This window comes from Mytilus edulis, chromosome 5 (assembly GCF_963676685.1).
Source record: "Mytilus edulis chromosome 5, xbMytEdul2.2, whole genome shotgun sequence".
NCBI lineage: Eukaryota > Metazoa > Mollusca > Bivalvia > Mytilida > Mytilidae > Mytilus > Mytilus edulis.
In genome coordinates this window covers 45,042,275-45,062,056 of record NC_092348.1, presented here as the reverse complement: position 1 = coordinate 45,062,056, position 19,782 = coordinate 45,042,275, and the positions used below count along the sequence as shown (strand labels likewise).

General features: G+C 32.4%; 1 protein-coding gene across 1 annotated transcript in view; it reads right to left on the bottom strand.

Moving 5' to 3' along the window:
- Positions 1-18,600, bottom strand: part of LOC139523771 (neural cell adhesion molecule 2-like) — a 54,985-nt gene extending 36,385 nt beyond the window's left edge. Inside the window, exons 1-2 of the mRNA XM_071318020.1 lie at positions 18,466-18,600; positions 16,317-16,604 (exon numbers count right to left, since the gene is read on the bottom strand). Coding sequence (XP_071174121.1) covers positions 16,317-16,604; positions 18,466-18,529 — 352 coding nt within the window. The 5' untranslated portion in view covers positions 18,530-18,600. The remainder of the gene's footprint in view (positions 1-16,316; positions 16,605-18,465) is intronic.
- Between the last annotated feature and the right edge of the window lie 1,182 nt (positions 18,601-19,782).

Genomic DNA, 19,782 nt, shown 5'->3' with positions numbered 1-19,782 from the left:
CTATACCCAAGCAAATATTGGTTTTGAATAAAAGGAGATAAAGGTATACATTAATGCGACAGCAACCCAAAGACACAGATAAATAAAAATATTTAGAGTCTTTTTTTTTTTATATAGAACATTCCGTGTACAGAATAATAAGCTCAAAACCGACTCATGACTAAATAATAGTTATACGGAGTTAATTCAATATTTTCCGTCAAATATTGTATATCCGAAAAGGCACATTTGATTTACTATAATTATTTACCGTGAAAGATAATAATCCCAACACTTCACTGTATAATAAAACGGTAAAATAAATAATGATAATGGATGACGACCAGCGGCGAATAAAATTAATATTCAGGACGATTACGTAAAATATAATAAGAGCATTAACCCCGTTTTTTACTAGACTGACAAGCTGAGTCTTTTTTTTATCGTGTAAGTTCACAAGATATTAGTTCGAATGAAGAAAAGTCACCCGACCAGGACACATTTCCGACGCTGAGCCGGCCAGTCTGTGCTATTACTTTATGATGCCACGTGTAAAGCGTTGAAATAGAATACCAATTTAACTAACGTCTTTGTTTGACCCGTTCGGGATTCGAACAAATTTAATGACCTCCCGCTCTCGAGGCGAACGCCCCCACACGAGACCAACCAGGAGAGCAGTAGTGATCGGTAGTACAGAATATCATACCAAAAACTAAAGTACAATACACAATACAGTTTCACAGAATTCTCACAGTTACTAAAGCGAGCTAAAAGTATCTAACCTAAATTGGATGCGTGAAATGATATTGTAAACTACACGTAAACATGGATGATCGACTTCAGGGTAGATTTTATGAATCAAATTAAAAACTCTTGCACCTTTTGTACGAACTACCTATTGTATTTAAAATTTATGTGTTATAGTCATTAACAGGCATGAAATATTTGCTACTGGACTGAAAGCAAACAACAATCAATCAATTTGATTAATATCTCTGTTACAGTACTAGTACTTGGCACAGAAAGACAAGATCTTGTAAAATGCTATAATTTACAATTTTCATTTAAATTTTTATGTTGTTGTTTTTTTTTTTTTTTTTTTTTTGGGGGGGGGGGGTCTCTTCAGTTTATCACATAAATGACTGCTTATTCAAAAGTTTTAGATATTTTTTTACTATTGTTCTTGTCTAATGTTTAAATACGATTTATAACATATGATTTTTTTTGTCAGGCAAGGATAAAACTAAGAAAGATAAAAGGTTTTTTTCAGATATTTTTGCTTCATATAGACACAAAAGGGAATAACGGACGACTAAATTAAAGTGTTTGTTTTCATATAATATATTGAACTTGCGAATATATCTCACCCAACACGTTTTGATCGGGACAGTGAAACCTAGTTCAATACGGTTTTATTCATTGAAGTTTGCATGCATAGTTCTTATTTAAAAAAAAAAACACAAATAAAGCAAGATTTATTAATTGATTGGACTGAATAGACAACACTAATTATTTTGCATTCGCATGTATCTTAATGTAGGAAAATTACCAAATCAGAAACAAAAGGAACATTTGCCGGATGAATATTGTGAAGGACCTTATGCATCTAGGAATGTCCGATTAAAAGTTCTTAAACAAGCTGTTTAAAAAGCTAATTGTTGGAAGAGTTTACTTACTGTTTTCTAAGGTCTGAAGCGATTCTATTTCATGATTACTGACAGATCAAAAACATCAAGTATATATAGCATGAAGTTGTTGGGCATAATATTCATTGGTCAGTTATAAATGAGGTCTGTACGAGGGTTTTGATTGCTGATTTATTAAATAAGAAATCGTTATTTTCAAAAGTTGGCTAAAAAATATAAATTTACCCCCTAATTTTGTAAAACTATCATTTGGTGTTATTTAGATGCTATTTTTTTTTATCATAAATAAATAATTATATGATGTAATGCCATTAAATTGGTCCGTTTTCATTTCAATTTGGTAACTGTTAATTGTATATACCAGTCTGAGTACTGTTTAACTATCATTTAAGTTAAACATATTTAGACTCGTCCAGTTCAGGGGAATTAGGTTTCTGCAAGTGCTTTTTATGTACTTTTCATATATTTTTGACGGTTTGTAAGTCAGTAAAAGTTCAATGATTAAGTTAATATTGACATTTAAAGACCTCCTCGCAAAAAGGGCTGTTCAAATCCCCTCGCCCTTCGGGCTCGGGGATCTGAACACCCCTTTTTGTTCGGAGGCCTTTTAATATCAATATTAACTTATCATTGAACTTTAACTATTACATAAAACAAATTGCAACTTGGTCAGAATTTTGAATGAGTTGCAATAGTCGGATAGCAACACTAACAGTCAAGTCACTGTAGTATAATATCAAGAGAACTTTTAGTGTCATTAATTCTGCGCTCTGACACCTTTAAAGTAAAATCTTTTGAACCCCACATCATTCCTAACCATTCTAAACACTGAACTAGTTAAAAAATAGATTTTTCTTCATTGACCATAAATCCAGCCAGTTTAAGTGATGATTTTACAAATTCAGAAGTATCTTTACAATTTTCATAACCTTCATCCATGCCTAATCCATCGTCCAGATAAAGAACAATATTAACACCATTTTCTCGCCAATACTTTACCATTGGTCTCAAACATTTAGTGAATATATAGGGGGCGCTACTTAAACCAAAAGCTAATACAGAAAAGCAGTAAAACTTGTTATTCCAGGAAAAACCTAAATATGTTTGTTGTTCTTTACAGATGTCCAAATGAAAATATCCTGATGTTAAATCAAACTTAATTTTTTGGAAGAATTCTATTGCAATTTTCCAATCTTCAAATTTTACCTTGTTTTTCAAAACATAGAAATTCAATTCACTTAAATCTAAAATCAAACGCTTTTTACCAGTCTTTTGTGTAGAAACACTGAGAGGATTAACGACGAATGGTTGAAATGGTACTTCTAGAATACAGCCATTGCTTATTAGCTCAGTTACCGCTTCATTTACAAACAAACTATTTTCTAAGGCAGATTTATTATTCCGAAATTTCATTGGAGGGGGTTGTTTCATAAATGGAATTATATAACCCTTTTCAAAGGTGTCCAACACAAATTTATTGGCCCCAATGTGTTTCCAAAACTCTATATGTTTAAATAAGCTTGATTTTACTCCTTTAGCGTTTTTTGAAAAATCTATATTATCAAAATATTTAAAATGTTGAAAGAGAACGTTAATATGACCAAATAACATTAGATTGTCAACAAAAGTAATATACTCATCTTGTATCTTTTCACTTTGACAAGGTTCCAAAGGTTGGTTTGTTTGCAGCTTTTGGGCAGTTCCTCTTGAAGTGGCCAGTTTGTTGACACTCGTAACAGGTGTCGTATGGGGTCGCCTCGCGGCGACGGAACCTCGAAAAGGGCTGCTGGGTAGCGTTGTAAGGCTGATAATAACTGTTACTAGTATCAGAAGAGTTAGCAGGTCTCGAAACGGGGCGGAAGGTTTTGAGTACGGTTTTCCACGGATTTTCTTTTCTTGATTGTCTTGAGGGCCCTGCTTTCTGCTTGGCGTAAACGTTTTTCATCTTCTGAATCTGATGCCAGGTCATTACTTTCGTATTCTCGGACTGTAGACCTGCTGGCGACTTGTCGGCAATCCGAATCAATTTATTCCTCCTGTTGATTTTTAGAATAAGGCCCGATATCAAATTGGTGCTTACGGAATCTTCCACGGATGTACGTTTCTGAAGTTTCTGCAATTCGGAAACAATATCTGAGTTGAAGGAATATTGAATCTGATGGCCCTCATCCTTAAGCTTAACGGACACTTCCTTTTTGAGCTTCTTAAATAGGGAGTCGTTCCCGGAGACTAACTCGTTCTTCAGAGAAGAAATCTTACTTTCAAAATAAGAAGTAAAAAGTTCAAAAGTTTGGTCACTTATCTGTGGTACGGAACTAGACTTGGCACCTGAAGCATGTACAGGTGGCTCGTGCAAAAGCAAAGTATCCTCATCGTCTGAGTGGTTTTCGGTCATTATAAGTTAACGAAACGGAAGGTACGCTACTCGGAAAGGCAGAACGTCGAATAACTGGTTATAAAAATATCTATTATTTATAATAAGATTCTGCACGAGAATCACGATCCTACCCTCATACAAACGGGTAGGATACCTGCATTGCGACATACAATAGCCAATCAAATAATACAATAACAAACCAGGTATGCAACCATGTTTTCATCAACACGTGTTGAGCATAAACAAACACAGACATGTGCTTCCGATACTATTAATAAATATATGTATGTTTAGTGTGAACAAAATGGGATGAACAAAAGCGAAGGTATGAACAATTTTAGCAGTATTTATTTCAAACAAGAGCAGTGTTATCATTAATTTCTAATCTTTACTTCCATTAAACGTATGACAGCTATAATAAACATCTTACTAGCAACGTATAAATGACCATACAATTGAATGATATACCTCATAGAAACGGCTAAACATTGTTGACATATTAGTTTGTTTTTATAGTTTACTGATGCACGCCTATATTTGTTTTACATGACATTGTATGTCAGTTTGTATTATTCACACAATGGGAGTGTTATAACGTTGCCTACAATTATTGATAACCTGATGCGGTTTCACATGAACACCACGACGTTGCTACATTGTTATGTAACTCGTCATTATACTTCATAGTAAGCATTATTTCAAATATCTTTTTTTCTGTCACCTTGTATTATCGTTCTCTATGTCCTAAAATTCACATTTGAGATATCTTGGGAGAATGTGATGTAATGAATACTGTATGACTTGTGTGTATATGATTTGCGGACGGAAATTACGTTTATAAATTTAAAGGAAAAAGTACAAAACATCATGTGGTTAGGATTGTGAGAAAGTTTTCATAACTTGTTGTACAAGGTTTTGGAGTTTCAGATCTACAAAATTAGTTTCCTCAAACATAACAATGTCAAAATTCATGTTTTTGGTAATGGAAAACCCCAAACTAAATCGATAAAAAGGTAATCAATGACAATACATGGTCAAGATTCTTTGAAATGTTCATTACATCATCATTGAGAGTGCAAGACGAGTTGCAAATACAAAATAGGTATGCCAAAATAAGACATTAACAAGTTTCACATTTAAGTGAGGTAAGCTCAGCAAATAATACCGAAAAATATTTAAATAACAAGTGTACAATTGCATTTTTATTGTAAAGCTTGTTAATGTGATATGAAACCAGTGAGTGGTGAAAAATAATGTTTATCCAATTTTTGAAATAATGCATGTATATATCATAAACTTAGAACTCTGTCCACGATTTTGTCATTTTGTACGCAAATATATCAATAATTCATATAAATGTTTTTTTTTTCTCTCTGTCTGTTATAATTTAACAAATATGGCTGCTCATTAAATGCCGTGTTTTAAAGCCGAAGTTTACCGATCGTCACCTTATAGTACACAAATAACAAAAAGCATAGGTATTGAGCACGTGTTTAACATGTACAATCAGATAATTGTTTATTTTAATGACAGATCCATGGGTATTGCGATCGCCGGCTTTTTACGAGGGGGGGGTACGCTCAGGTCACTATGCATACGAAAAATATGTCGGCGAATTGCTTCCTGGAAGCAAGCAATTGAAAATAAATAAACTTCTTGTAAATGTAAAAAAATTAAAGAATATTTCTCAGAAAAAAGTATATGTACACAAGTTGTATAATGAAAACTATCCATTTAGTTATAAACAAGAATGTGTCCATAGTACACGGATGCCCCACTCCAACTATCATTTTCTACGTTCAGTGGACCGTGAAATTGGGGTCAAAACTTTAATTTGGAATTAAAATTAGAAAGATCATATCATAGGGAACATGTGTACTAAGTTTCAAGTTGATGTAACTTTAACTTCATCAAAAACTACCTTGACCAAAAACTTTAACCTGAACTTTGCACTATCATTTTCTATGTTCAGTGGACCATGAAATTGGGGTCAAAACTATAATTTGGCATTAAAATTAGAAAGATTATATCATGGAGAATATGTGTATTAAGTTTCAAGTTAATTGGACTTCAGCTTCATCAAAAACTACCTCGACCAAAAACTTTAACCGGACGGACGAACGGAGGCACAGACCAGAAAACATAATGCCCCTCTACTATCGTAGGTGGGGCATAAAAACATATGCATGATTTTTTTTAATTTGAGGTTTCTTATGACTTTAAACTAGTTTTTCCAAATCATGAATAAGCAATTTATTGCTTGTTTAAGGTTTATGAGCCCTTCTGTAGCCAATTTTGTACGAACTTTTCAAACTTCAATTATATCAAAACTACAGATATAATGAATAATACAGATAGGCCATTTTGTACATATTCCAAGGGGAAACTTGATGCAAAGCATTATTTTTTACTGTTTCGTTGCATTTAATAGAAAAAGAGGACTTTGTGGCAACTAAATCAAGATTTCCTGACCGGTGGGAGAAAAATATTTCTCCTCACTAGTGAAAATCTGTTCTCGGCAAATGATTGGTTGAAATTTAATTTTGACGTTAAATTTTCTTGTTTTTTTCTAAATTTTCTTATTGTGACGTCATGAAAAAGGTGACCATGTCTGATGACGTCACATCAAAAGTACAACAACTTTCCTCAAATCTTTGAAAAGGAAGGATAAAAATCTTTAGAGAAACAGATTCCACCACTGTAACTCGTGAAATACGATATTTCTCCACTCTCAACAGTTAAATTTTAATAATTTAAAAAGCTCGGCAAGCCTCGCGCGTTAAATATTAAAATGTAACTGTCTCGAGTAGAGAAATATCGTAATACATTTGTGGCTTAATTGTGTAATCTATATTTAATTTTGTATGTGGGGAATGGATTTGATCATAGATAATTTTGCATGGGAAAAGCAGAAAATGCAGGAAAAAAATGTTTACAAAAATTAAAAAAAATTAAAATCGCGACAAAAAATAAGCGCGCCTAGCAAAGAAGGTATATAAAAAATCAACTCAGATAAAAATCCTCATGAATATTAATTTTAAAATAAGGAGATATGGTATGATTGCCAATGAGACAACTATCCACCAAAGTTCAAATGAAGTGCATGTGAGCCATTATGAGAAACAACCCATACCGTATAGTTAGTAGTCGGCTATAAAGGGCAATTGACTACATTATATTGCATTGTTTTAAAATTTGAAGTACTCTGATATCTATAGTCGTGAATAAAACCAATATACCTGTGGATATGATATATATCTACGGGAGTTATCTTACAATGGTTCTTACTTTGTATTTGTACCCTAGTGATTTCATATAATTTTGGCGGGAATTTTACAAAGTAAGAAAATTTAAAAAAAAAATGGTATATGTATATTAAGAACAATCCCTCCCGTTAGGGATTTAGTATCATACCATCATAATGTATATGAGAAGAACACATCATGCCAACAGCTGGTTTTAGAATAAATGTTTTTATTTCCGATGCAAAGAATCTATAAGTGGATAAAAACCAAAATATGCAATCTTTTATGACCTGACAACAGTATCGTAAGTCTATCCCTTCTTCCTTCTTAATAAGTCTGTTTAAAGGTTTTGTTAGATTTTGATTCAATGCCTTTTTGTCCTTTTTAAAGAATTTTACTATATATTTAACTGTTATTTGTAAAAGCTGTTAAAAGACTCTGGCCTATTTTTTGTATGTTTTGTGTCTTCATTAGGCACACAGTAGTTGTCCACATTGTTGGTGGAAATTGCGACCCTTTGCTTTTGTGATAATTTAAGGTATTTTAAAATACAGGTTTAAGTTAAAAAAATTGATTTCAGAAATCATAATTTGTTTATAAAAAAGCAAGGATTTACTTTATATATATATATATATATATTTATATTATTAAAGATCCATTTTATTACATCTCGTGATCAATTTTATTTGGCAATTGCCAATGGCAGTCAGCAGGGTTTAAGAAAACATCTATTCAGTTGTTCGACCTGTTAGTCAAATGCGTTTTGTTTAAATATACTTTTTTCACTTTTTTGGTCTTTTGGAAAATGTTGTTTGTGCTGTATTTAGACCCTTCTACAACGAAATTTGTTTTACATGCACACGTATAAAAATTGCGGTTTTTATCCAACAAAATCATAGGTTTGAACGTAGTTTTCAATTTAGACTCGTTTATATTTTTTCCATTGGGCTTGTATCATATTTTCCCTCCGGTTTATATGATCCGTTCATCCTATATTGACTCTTAAAATTCAAGAGTCTATCTGAAATTGAGGGTACATTTTATGGCCTTCCAAATACCTTTTCGATCCCTAACATCACTGAAGAGACATATATTGTCGAAATCTAGATCTGGTGTACAAAAAAAAATATTGACACCTTGTGTTTGTGGCATAACATCTTGGCCACAAGTTTATCGTTTTCTGTTTTGTATTAAATTTATATTAAGATCCATTTTGTAACATCTCGTGATCAATTTTATTTGGCAATCGCCAATGGCAGTTAGCAGGGTTTAAGAACATCAGTTGTTCGACCTGTTAGTCAAATGCGTTTTGTTTAAATATACTTTTTCACTTTTTTGGTCTTTTGGAAAATGTTGTTTGTGCTGTATTTAGACCCTTCTACAACGCAATTTGTTTTACATGCACACGTATAAAAATTGCGGCTTTTATCCAACGCAATCATAGGTTTGAACGTAGTTTTCAATTTAGACTCGTTATATATATATATACAACTCGTCTAAACATCAACCCAACAATGTTAGATCTGTAAATTTGCATTCGCAAATTTGTTGGTTCTTCCCTAGCCGGGATTCTAACCCATGCTACTGAGATATCGTGACACCAAATCGCCTGCACTCTGCACTGTAACCGGTGCTCTAGACCACACGACCACGTGATTCATAAAAAATGAAGCTTTCGGTGGCCGGGTGTTACCTATCCACGTCAGTTTAAATCTAGCGTCGTACTACAGTATATGATATATAAGGCATGAAGATGTTATTTTTACAGATCAGCTAAATTATCTATAATAAAGGATCCTACAAATTAATATATATATACATAGTAGTCCTTTATTAATTTATGTATAATTGTCATTTTGTAAAGTTTCCTTTGTGACCTATTCTGACATCGAACTCGGACTTCTTTTTAACTGAGTTTTACTGTGCGTATTGCTGTGTGTTTGTTTTTTCTTCATTTACTAGAGGTATAGCGGGAGGGTTGAAATTATTTAATTAATCCGCGCAAATGTAATGACTTTTCAACAAGTACATTTCGTGCAAACGTATGTTTTTTTCCCCGCGGAAACGTAGGACGAATTCGCGTCAACGTAACGCGCGCCGATTCATAGAGTCTCCATGCCTCTGTTCTATTGACTTTGTTTGTAAAAAGGAACCAAGCGTATTTATCTAAATGCACGATCTATGGTTTGAAATATACGTCTTGTCAGCAATAGCAGTTATATCTAAATACTTCATTTTGTTTTTAATTATGAAATTTTTGTCTAAATAAGACTAGTTATCCAGTTTTTTTTTTTGTATTTAATATGGATCGTTTTGCACAAATATTAGTTTTCTATGTTGTGTTACATGTATGTAAACTGTCATTTGGTCGTTTTTGGTTTTTGACATATGATCGTCAGTTCGTTGACCACTTATAAGTTATAATATCCCCCTGGGATCTTTCGCCTTTCTTTTGCAATTATTAAGTTAGGTTGTTGCATTTTATACATCATTCAATAATAATATTTTACATGAAAATGCTTCATCGATCAACAAGAAAGTTATCTTCGAATGAATGAAATCAAATTCTTTTGCAGAACATTTATTAAGAAGGGATAATATATGCATTTTAGGACAACATGTGCGAATAAACACAGTTATGTGTTTAGAGGGAATGGATTAATATTAGATACACATATATAAAGAACAACAAAGCCATAGTGCTATGCAAGACATGACATACCGTTTACATTTTAAGCAGCAAACTGCGTGCGCTTCGAAGTTTTTTTTTGCAAGCTGTTATTGCAAATATAACATCACCCTCTTATGACGATAGTAAATTAAACAATTGCATTTGCAATCCTCCAATCAGAAATCATAAAAGATCACAACAGAAACATGTTATTAAAACGATAACGAAAAAAAACCTGAGACTATGGAAGTTAAATGTACAACAATAATTTTAAATAAATATAGCCAGAAAATAAAACTTACTTGTCATCCAAAACTTCTGTTCAGTGACGCCTGACCACACTCCTCGACTTATGTATTCTATTTTGACAACATATTCTGAGCATAACATTAGATTGACAAGCACACAACTTGTTACTGGAGATTCTACATACTTATAGTACTTTGATGAGTCGATTGCCACTTTGTCTCCTTTTGAATCAAATAGAGAAATCACCGAAGTATTTACCTCTTGGATTTTTGCGATTGTCCATGAGATTGTAGCATTTTTTCCGATCATATTTATTTTGACATTTTGAGGTGGTTTTAGCTCATCTGAAAATAAATTAAAAAAAACCCGTTTTATATGCCAATTAAAGAAAACTGTTATTATTATGATAGAAAAACAAAGAGAGGGTTTGTTTTCAGTATCTCAATATATTTACGTTTTAAATTTAAAGAAAGTACTTTTACGATACTTTATTATGCTGCTTTATTTATTGACAGCGTATAACACGGAAGTTACGGACAGCCGCTTTCCCCCAGCGGTGTAAGGCTTTCTTTATCATTGAATTGAAATTAAAATAAAATAAAGACCCCAAGGATATGAATTTGTTGACATGACTTGCACATCGAAAAACTAATTATACTTTTTGGATATTTTGAGTACCTTAATTGTTGAACGCGTACTGTACGACACGCAGAAGTTTTTCTTGAAAGTGTATTGATTTGAAAATCGTTCATTCATTTTTTTAGTCAATATGGTTCCATACCAATCAAGTACTGAACATTCTATAAAAAAGACACAAAAAAGCATCTTCTGTAATAACCATAGACTCCAGTGAATTCATGTTTTCAGAAGTTAGGGCTGTATTGAAATTATAAAGAAATAGTAATCTGTTGTTATTTGTACTAAATGCCTACGGCTTGCTTCCATCACTTTCACGTAAGTTTTACACGTGTTCCAACCAATTTTCGTTATTTGTAGCAATAATGAATAGAAAACAAATGTATGAGGTTCCATTTTTAATAAACTCACATGAACAGTCTCGTGTAAGAAGATGGGACACAGGATTATTTCTGACTAAGAAGTCGACAATAAATGAACATTATGGTTTTTTTTTAAATCCTAGTTCGCTTTTCTTTTGTTTTGAAAAATAAGTATGAAACGTTAGGTATAAGGGGAGCATTGCCACTTCCTTTCATAATACTTCTTTGTTCCGATTTAAAGGTCCTGGCCAAGATAAAGGAAGGTGGTAACAAAACATATTATCTTGTACATGTACATTGTTTCACATATCATACACCCTTATACAAGGGTATTGATCGGGGATGGAGGGAGGAGGAGTCTTCGTTTCTGTGTTCCTTAGTATAGACCTTTATACTTTTTTGCTTCATTTGCTAATCTTTAGAAACAATGGATATTCTGTAAATACTTGATAATTCTATTGTGGATATTGTAATCAGTGTATGTGTACACTATTCTTTAACTTTTATGAGTTATTCTATATATTTTAGGAACCCAGTTTCTGTTCCTTATTTTTTGGACAATTTTTCTCTATTCTAATTATTACATATTCTTCAAGCCCATACACACCATTCTATACATATAATACATCACAACTTTAGATGAATTGGAATTTCTATTCTGGTGGCACAGCTGTATAATTCTATATTGATTATCTTAAGGTGGTATGAAATAATTGGAGTATACATAAAAAAAATGATAGAATTTGTTCATACTTTGCCAAATGTAGTACATATTTTGATTTGTTTTAAAATATAATAAAAATGATAGGTCACCGGGTATTTTCTCAGGGTGGAAGTTATGACAAAAATGACACATTGTGTATGAATTATACAGGAAAAGTCATTATTATGTGATTAGTAGCTTAACTCAATGATATAATTGTTAAATAAAAGATTGCTTTGAGAAGATTAAAATAAAGAGAGGGTTACAGCTGAGTACCCTTTTTCCGGATAAAATATGAAATAGCAAACTTCATGTAGATTCTTTAAGAAAGTGCACTATTTTAAAGTGCTACTCCCCTTTAAAATTGCAATTTAAAAACATAAAAAAATGGAAAAATAATCTACGCTTTTATAAATTTTAATATCTGGAAGTTAAAATCTTATGAATTTGTTCTTTCAAATGAAAATTAACATTAGTTATCTGCATTCCTCATCAACTTTTGCTAATTTGATTGAACATCTTATTTACAATACAAGATGGAAAAAGAAAACATACTACCTAAAACACGTATATTGTGCTTCAATGCGATTTTGTATTACATAATTTTTCATGGAATATGTGGTGATCGAAACTATTCATGTTTACCCTGTTAGGATACATTCAATTTAAAAAGTTTCAAGTTCAGTGTCACAAAATTATTATGAATGTGTATTTGAAAATGCCAGTGCCTTCAAATTTAATCATTGCTATTAGTAAGAAGTGGAATCATGTTTTTTTTTTTTTTTTTTGAAAGGAGTAGGTTCAGTTAGACTCATTTTTGGCCCCAAAATATAGCAGTTTTAGAAAATTGTGAATATGTAATCGTTAAGATATTTATTGAAAAGTAGAATGCTTCTGCTACATAAATATGGGCTGTTTTTGACAATACGATGCACATATATTGAGTACTAGCATCATTAAGTCGTGCTAAGTTACTGAAATCTTCACAATTTGATCATTTTAGTTAAATTTTAGACGGTTTCCGTCTGAAATGAAAGTGGCCGCATTCGTGTTCATCCATAATATTGAAATGTAAGTTGTATTTTATGATAATACATAATATATATAAAGGTTGAGGATGAACACGGATGCGGCCACTTTCATTTTTGACAAAAACCATCTGAAAAGTGACGATTTTTGGCATATTTGATAGATTTTTCAAATTTAAGCTTGAATCGGAGCGTTTTAAATGACGTAATCAGCTAAAATCTTTCCCATAAACTAATTGAATCAATTGAATTAGACACTTAAGTGTTTAAAAAGCGTCTAAAATTTTTCATTAGATGAACTTGAAAATTGAGGCCGAAATCAGGCCTTACCGGACCTACTCCTTTTCACTTTCATCCGGAAACCAAATTATTCATGATCTTGGTTTCCAAACCATGATCTTGTTTTTAAGATCCTTGATCTCAGATTCCACATCCGTAATCTTGGATTATCATAATCCGTAATCTCGGTTTCCAAAAAGTGATTAAAGAAGTTCGCTGACCTTAATTCACGTTTTTGACTTTTGTCTGATATTCTGAATCCTCTGATTTTATCCATCTTATGCCAATAAATAATGTCATGCTTAATATCCCTATTTTTGTCATAATTTGATTACGTATAGCACAAAAGACTTTTAGATCTTATAAAATCGATTTAGCTTTTTCATGACTTTTGTAGGGAAAAATCGTTAATTTCAAAGGTATGAAAAATCTAGAAAGAATCGTTCCCAACAATATTTTCAGGAACTTTAAATTACTCAAAATCAGAGATATATATTATCTCCATTTTTGTCTATCAATTAATGACGGACTTCAGTTTTTTAAATAGCTCGTTATTTTGTAACAGAGCAGCGAACATCCTAAACTAATAGATAATCCATGTTGGTTTTTTTTTTAAACGAGAGGGTGTTTCTCTGCTCCAATCTCACCGGAGGGCGCGCGCGTGATATCTAGATCCAGTATTTATGCATATCTTGACAAGCCTTGGACTTCATAAAGTAGAAATTTATTTCTGTGTTGGTATTATTCGGTTACAGCAGTAAATTATATATCAAAATATTATCAAAGTAATTCGTGTATTAATATATTATTGCGCAGAGTAAATGTAATATTAAAGCCCTATTTCAGTTCCTATAACTATTTTAAAGATAATAAAATAGGTTAACCTATTTGTTTTACTTAAGTCTGTTGTTCAAAATATATTTAGTAAAAAGATAACTAAATGTATATAACAGCATATGGTGCTAACTATCAATATAAATCAACCAATAGTACGATAAGATTGTAGCCTTGGGTCCTGGCTAATCTTGTCAGTAACGCACAGCTAGATATCGGACCGGGATACCAGGCTAGATAAGTTTGTTCATTTAAAGTGTCGACGCAGTGACGTAACTCTTAAATTACTATTAATAGAACCTGTTTGTCAGAAATTTCGAAACATGAAAATTGCACATTTGATTATTATAGCAAAATGACACCCACCAAAAATGCTTAGAAATGGTAGTCACATGACATATCAATTGTCGTCTGAAGAAATGGGTTTAAACATAAATCCAGATAATAGGTTTATTAGGTCGTATTAGTGTATTTCGCATGATAGTAACAAGTGTTTTCAATCTTTGTTTCATCAGCAAGCTGGAATATGACTTGATCAAGACATCGCTGATATGCCAGGGTCAAAGTTTTTAATGATGGGACAACGTATGTGACGTCACAAAGCAGCGATATACAATTTTATTAAGAGCTGAGCAGGGGATACAGACAGTGGAACGACCGATCAGAAAAAATATCCCTAAAAAAAGACCCAAGGATAAAATGCCTGCATAAAAAAGCTATACAATCTGTTATGATTTTAAAATATTATTAATACTATCACAAAAGCGGCACTCCTACCCTTTGTACATGCATTTAAATAGCTGCTGTGAAATTCAGTATTCGGACAATGACTATTTGAGATTTTTTACTTTCAGTCATACCAATGTTAAAGGTCAAATAACTATTGGAGTGAAAGGTCAAAGCCAAAATATTGTAATTTTAATTACATAACACCTTCTCAAGATGCATCTGAACAGTTTATCATAATAGAAAAGAAAGGATATGAGTATCAATTCATGAAACAAATAAGTACACGAACAACAAAAAGCAAAGAAAGCAAAGAAACAACGCTTACAATGATCTTCATCTTAAAGTCACTCAGAGACTTAGTTTAGTTAACTTCCTATTTCTCGCCTTGTTGCGCCAACAGCATCTTGACATTTCACATTTGTGACGTTACAAATACTGTTCCTCTCTGAAACGTTGGGACAACACGGCTATACTTTTTGAAACGTTGTCAAAAACCTTGGTGCCTAACGAAAAAATGTTTAACACTATATTGTTTAAAAAGAAAAACAGAATACCTTTACCGCCAAGTTTCATTTTATATGATCTAACTATGTTTATTTGATAAGACAGCTGGTTATACCTCAATTTTAAAGAAAATTCAGCGGTTTTTTTCCGTTGGGACAAGATGGCTTAGTATACTTTTTGAAGTCATTGCAATAGAAACAAAATGCATGTTTTCCGGCAAAAAATATCATGAACCAGGAGAAAAGAAAAAAAAATCAAAATATAATAAATATTTTTCCTCTCAGCTTTTTTCAATTTCACGGTATAAATACGCAAACCCGAAATATCTATATTTAAATTTCGGTTCCTGAGGGTCTACGTATTTATTTTTATGCTAATCTATATAGCTATAGCAAATTGGAATTCGTACCAACATCAGATATAGTAGTGTTAGGTATGCAGTTTTATTTATTTTGCGTAATGATTTGGGAACACGAAATTTTGAATTCAAGATGGCTTTTCCTGGTCGAAATGATGAATACTACACGTCATTACGAAACAAAGATATTAGACTAAAGAGTGGTTCATTTTTACTTATTATTTTTCAATTATCAATACAGAACCATTATACATGGAATATGACTCACCCTCAAAAAGCTATTTTTTCCATTAAGATCTATTGAATTTCATTAGTTCAAAACATAAATGTACGTAAACAAATAATCTATGTTTCTATAAAATATGAAATTACGACAGAAACAGAAACCAGGAAGAATATGAACTATATTTAAAATAATTGATACCAGTACTCTTGATAATATAGACTACATGTATGTGCGACATTGACTTAACAATACACCTTATATCATTTTTTAATGTCCACATGAGTAAATGAATCTGTACAATTTGAAGAAAAAAAATAATCGGTTAACAATAGTTATTCATTTAACAGTTCAAATAATTGTTAGGCACAGTCTCGATAATATAACTACCCCCTTCCCCTAAAAAAAGACAAGAAAAAGAAAATAATATATCATTCAACTATTTCATAGAAAACAGCAATAATTATGTTATTCCTAAAGTAAAAGAACTTACTTGTCATCCAAAACTTGTGTGTAATGACTTCTGAATACGGACTTAAAAATTGTAGTTTGACACTATATTCTGAAAACAACTTTAAATTGGCGATCTTAGAGCTTGTTTCTGGAAGTAGTATATCTTTATATTTAGACGATCCTTTTAAGTATATATCGGCTCCTCTGGAATCTGTAATAATAATCCTAGAATAAGTCGCCCTTTCAATATTGGAAGGAATTGTCCACGATATTTTAGCTGTTCTGCCAATAACATGTATTCTTACATCTTTTGGTGGATCTGGCTTACCTGAAATACAATTAAAATATTAGAAGTAGGACTTTAACTCAAGCGTCCATACTGATAAGACATTTTATAAACGTATACTAAATATTCTGTTGAAAAAATAAATGCAAAATCTTCATTCAATTACGTATACTTGATTTTTTCGCGCATATAACAATTAAAAGACTCCACTCAGATAGGGCCTGTTTATCGAAGCTGTTCTATGATTTGTTTCCCACGTGCAAAATATGAACAGAGTGGTGTCATACATTTGGTTATTATATACACCCATTGTCCATTTCGTGATTTTTTGGTGTTTGCGTTCATTTTTTTATTGACAAGATTTGAAATTTCTTCATAGGTGACAACCGTAGTAAAACATTCATTGGGATCCTGTATTTCCCTGAAATTTAGTCCAACGTCTTTTAATAATGCACTTAAACGCTACTCGGTTTCGATGCATTCAAAATTTTAATTCGTAAGAGCTGTGCTATATATCTAACTTAAAAATCAAGGAATTTTGAAAGTTCGAATAATTGTGTAAAAGAGGGACGAAAGATACCAGAGGGAGAATCAAACTCATAGATTGGGAAAAAAATTGACAACGCCATGGCTAAAAAGAAAAAAAAACCCAGACACATAATAGTACAGAAGACACAACACAGAAAACTAAAGACTAAGCAACACGAACCCCGTCAAATACGCATTTACTTCCTGGAAATATCATTCAAGTATCATATGAATCCAGTCGTTGAGGTGAAAAATTTAAATTTATATTTTGTGGGATCGTAAATCTTGACTCGTAATGTTTAAATGAGTTTCGTTGGTTATACCACTAAAGTCTTAAAAAAAATTAATTATAAGGAATGTAACTAAGAACTTGATTGATGCAGAATGCTAATACGGGAGCCGGTAGGTATTATGCCAATGAGACAGCATCCAAGCGACAAAATATACCAAAAGATATTTAATTAAACATCTGAAAAGTAGTTTGGTATAAAGTGTTTCTTCTTTGGTCCAATTGCAATTCTTTCGTAAACCGAATATTTAGATATGTGGAATTCCAATAGAGAAAATGCTGCATGATTTTTTAATTCCATATCTATGCTGTAAAAGAGGGACGAAAGATACCAGAGGGACAGTCAAACTCATAAATCGAAAATAAACTGACAACGCCATGGCTAAAAATTACAAAGGACAAACGGACAAAGAATAGTACACATGCCACAACATAGAAAACTAAAGAATAAACAACACGAACCCCACCAAAAACTATGGGTGATCTCAGGTGCTTCGGAAGGGTAAGCAGATCCTGCTACACATGTGGCACCCATCGTGTTGCTTATAAGATGACAAATCCGGTAAATAGTCTAATTCGGTAGGTCACATCCATGAAAAGGAAGGGGATTGTAGTTACAACGTAAGGAACATATCCGATATCATTTGTGAAACGGTTATTTGATAACGGTCAACTGTAAACTTCTACGTCATTTGGTGTCTGGTGACGAGTTGTCTCATTTCCAATAATGCCAAATCTTATTATTTTATATCAACTATTTGTAGGTCCCTCAATATATATATTGTCGGATTTAACAATAAACGTTATCGTTGACAGTAAATCCAACTTCATGTATACACGATGAATAAACTAGTGAATTCTTTAAAAGCAGTTCCGTTTTTCGTTCTTCTCAGAGTATTATTGAAAAATACTGTCATATCTGAATACGTTACAAGAAGCCCACAGCTTTCATATATATTATATATATATATATATATGTTTGTCAACACTTTTAAATCATTCACAGTACCAATTGCTATCCTTTGTAGTGCATCTTAAGAATCTCTGCAAAATTCAACTTAGTAATTATACTTTTAATTTACTCACCAGTCGCCAGTTTAAAAGAAATACAAACAACGATAAAAGTTAAGAAAATGTTAATTAACTCCATTTTGGGTTCTTATTAATAATAAACAACGACAGACTTTCGCGGAATAGATGTAACTTTGATGTAGCCGGAAATCGTCTCTTTTGACGACCGGAAAAAGTAATCATTTATAAAATCTGTTTTCCGATTCTAAAACAAGTACCGAAACGTTTACTTGGTAAGGATTACTTCCTTATTGTTATCATTTAGGGATGAGGCATTTAGATATATTCAAAAAGTTAAATTTATCCTTGTTAAATTTTTATTTCACCTAAAATCCTAAAAAAAAATACTTTTAGTTTCAAAGTTTTCTTAAGATTTACTTCTAAATCAAATTACCATTATCGTGGCTTTCATGAATTATTTCTTAAATATTTATTTCTTTCTTATAATTTGTTGATTGATTAGTTGTGTTTAACGTCACTTTTAGCATTAATGTGTTGATGTGGTGTTTCGTGACGGTCAATTGTTGATGGTGGAGGAAGCCGGAATGCCCAAAGAGAACCAACGACTTTTGTTAGGAAAACTGACAATGCCATATAAAAATAAGGAGATGTGGTATGATTGCCAATGAAAAAACTATCCACTAAAGTTCAAATAAAGTGAATGTAATTATTTGCGACTGTACGTCCTTCAAAAGGAGAACAAAAACGCATATTCACCGTATGGTCGGCTAATAAAAGTCCCCGACATGAAAAACAATTGAAACAATTTAATTGAGAAAACTAACGGCATAATTTATAACCAAAAAAATTACGAAAAACAAATATGATAGACATGAACCCAGTGGCGGATCCAGGAATTTTCATAAGTGGGGGCCCACTGACTGACCTAAGAGGGGGCCCGCTCCAGTCACGCTTCAGTGATTCCCTATATAAGCAACCAAATTTTTTCCCAAAAAGGGGGGCCCGGGCCCCCTGGGCCCCCCCTAAATCCGCCTATGGAACCAACGACATCAACTGAACTACTGGCTCCGAAACTGGGAACAGGTACATAAAGAATATAGCTGGGTTTCCCATGTTTGTGAGGGCTTAACTCTCCCTTAACCTGGAACAGTGGTGTAACAGCACAACATGAGAACAAACTATCAAATCAGTTGAAAAAGGCTTACATCATCAGGTCGATGCACTTTTCAATGTTATGTGATGAATGATGAAATAGTTAATGTTTCATTATCAAGTTGAAGCAGTGAAAAGTGAAATAAAACTTAAAAAATTGACTGACACTATACAGTGGAGATCACTTCTAACCTCTCATTAGAACTGTCAGAATATTCT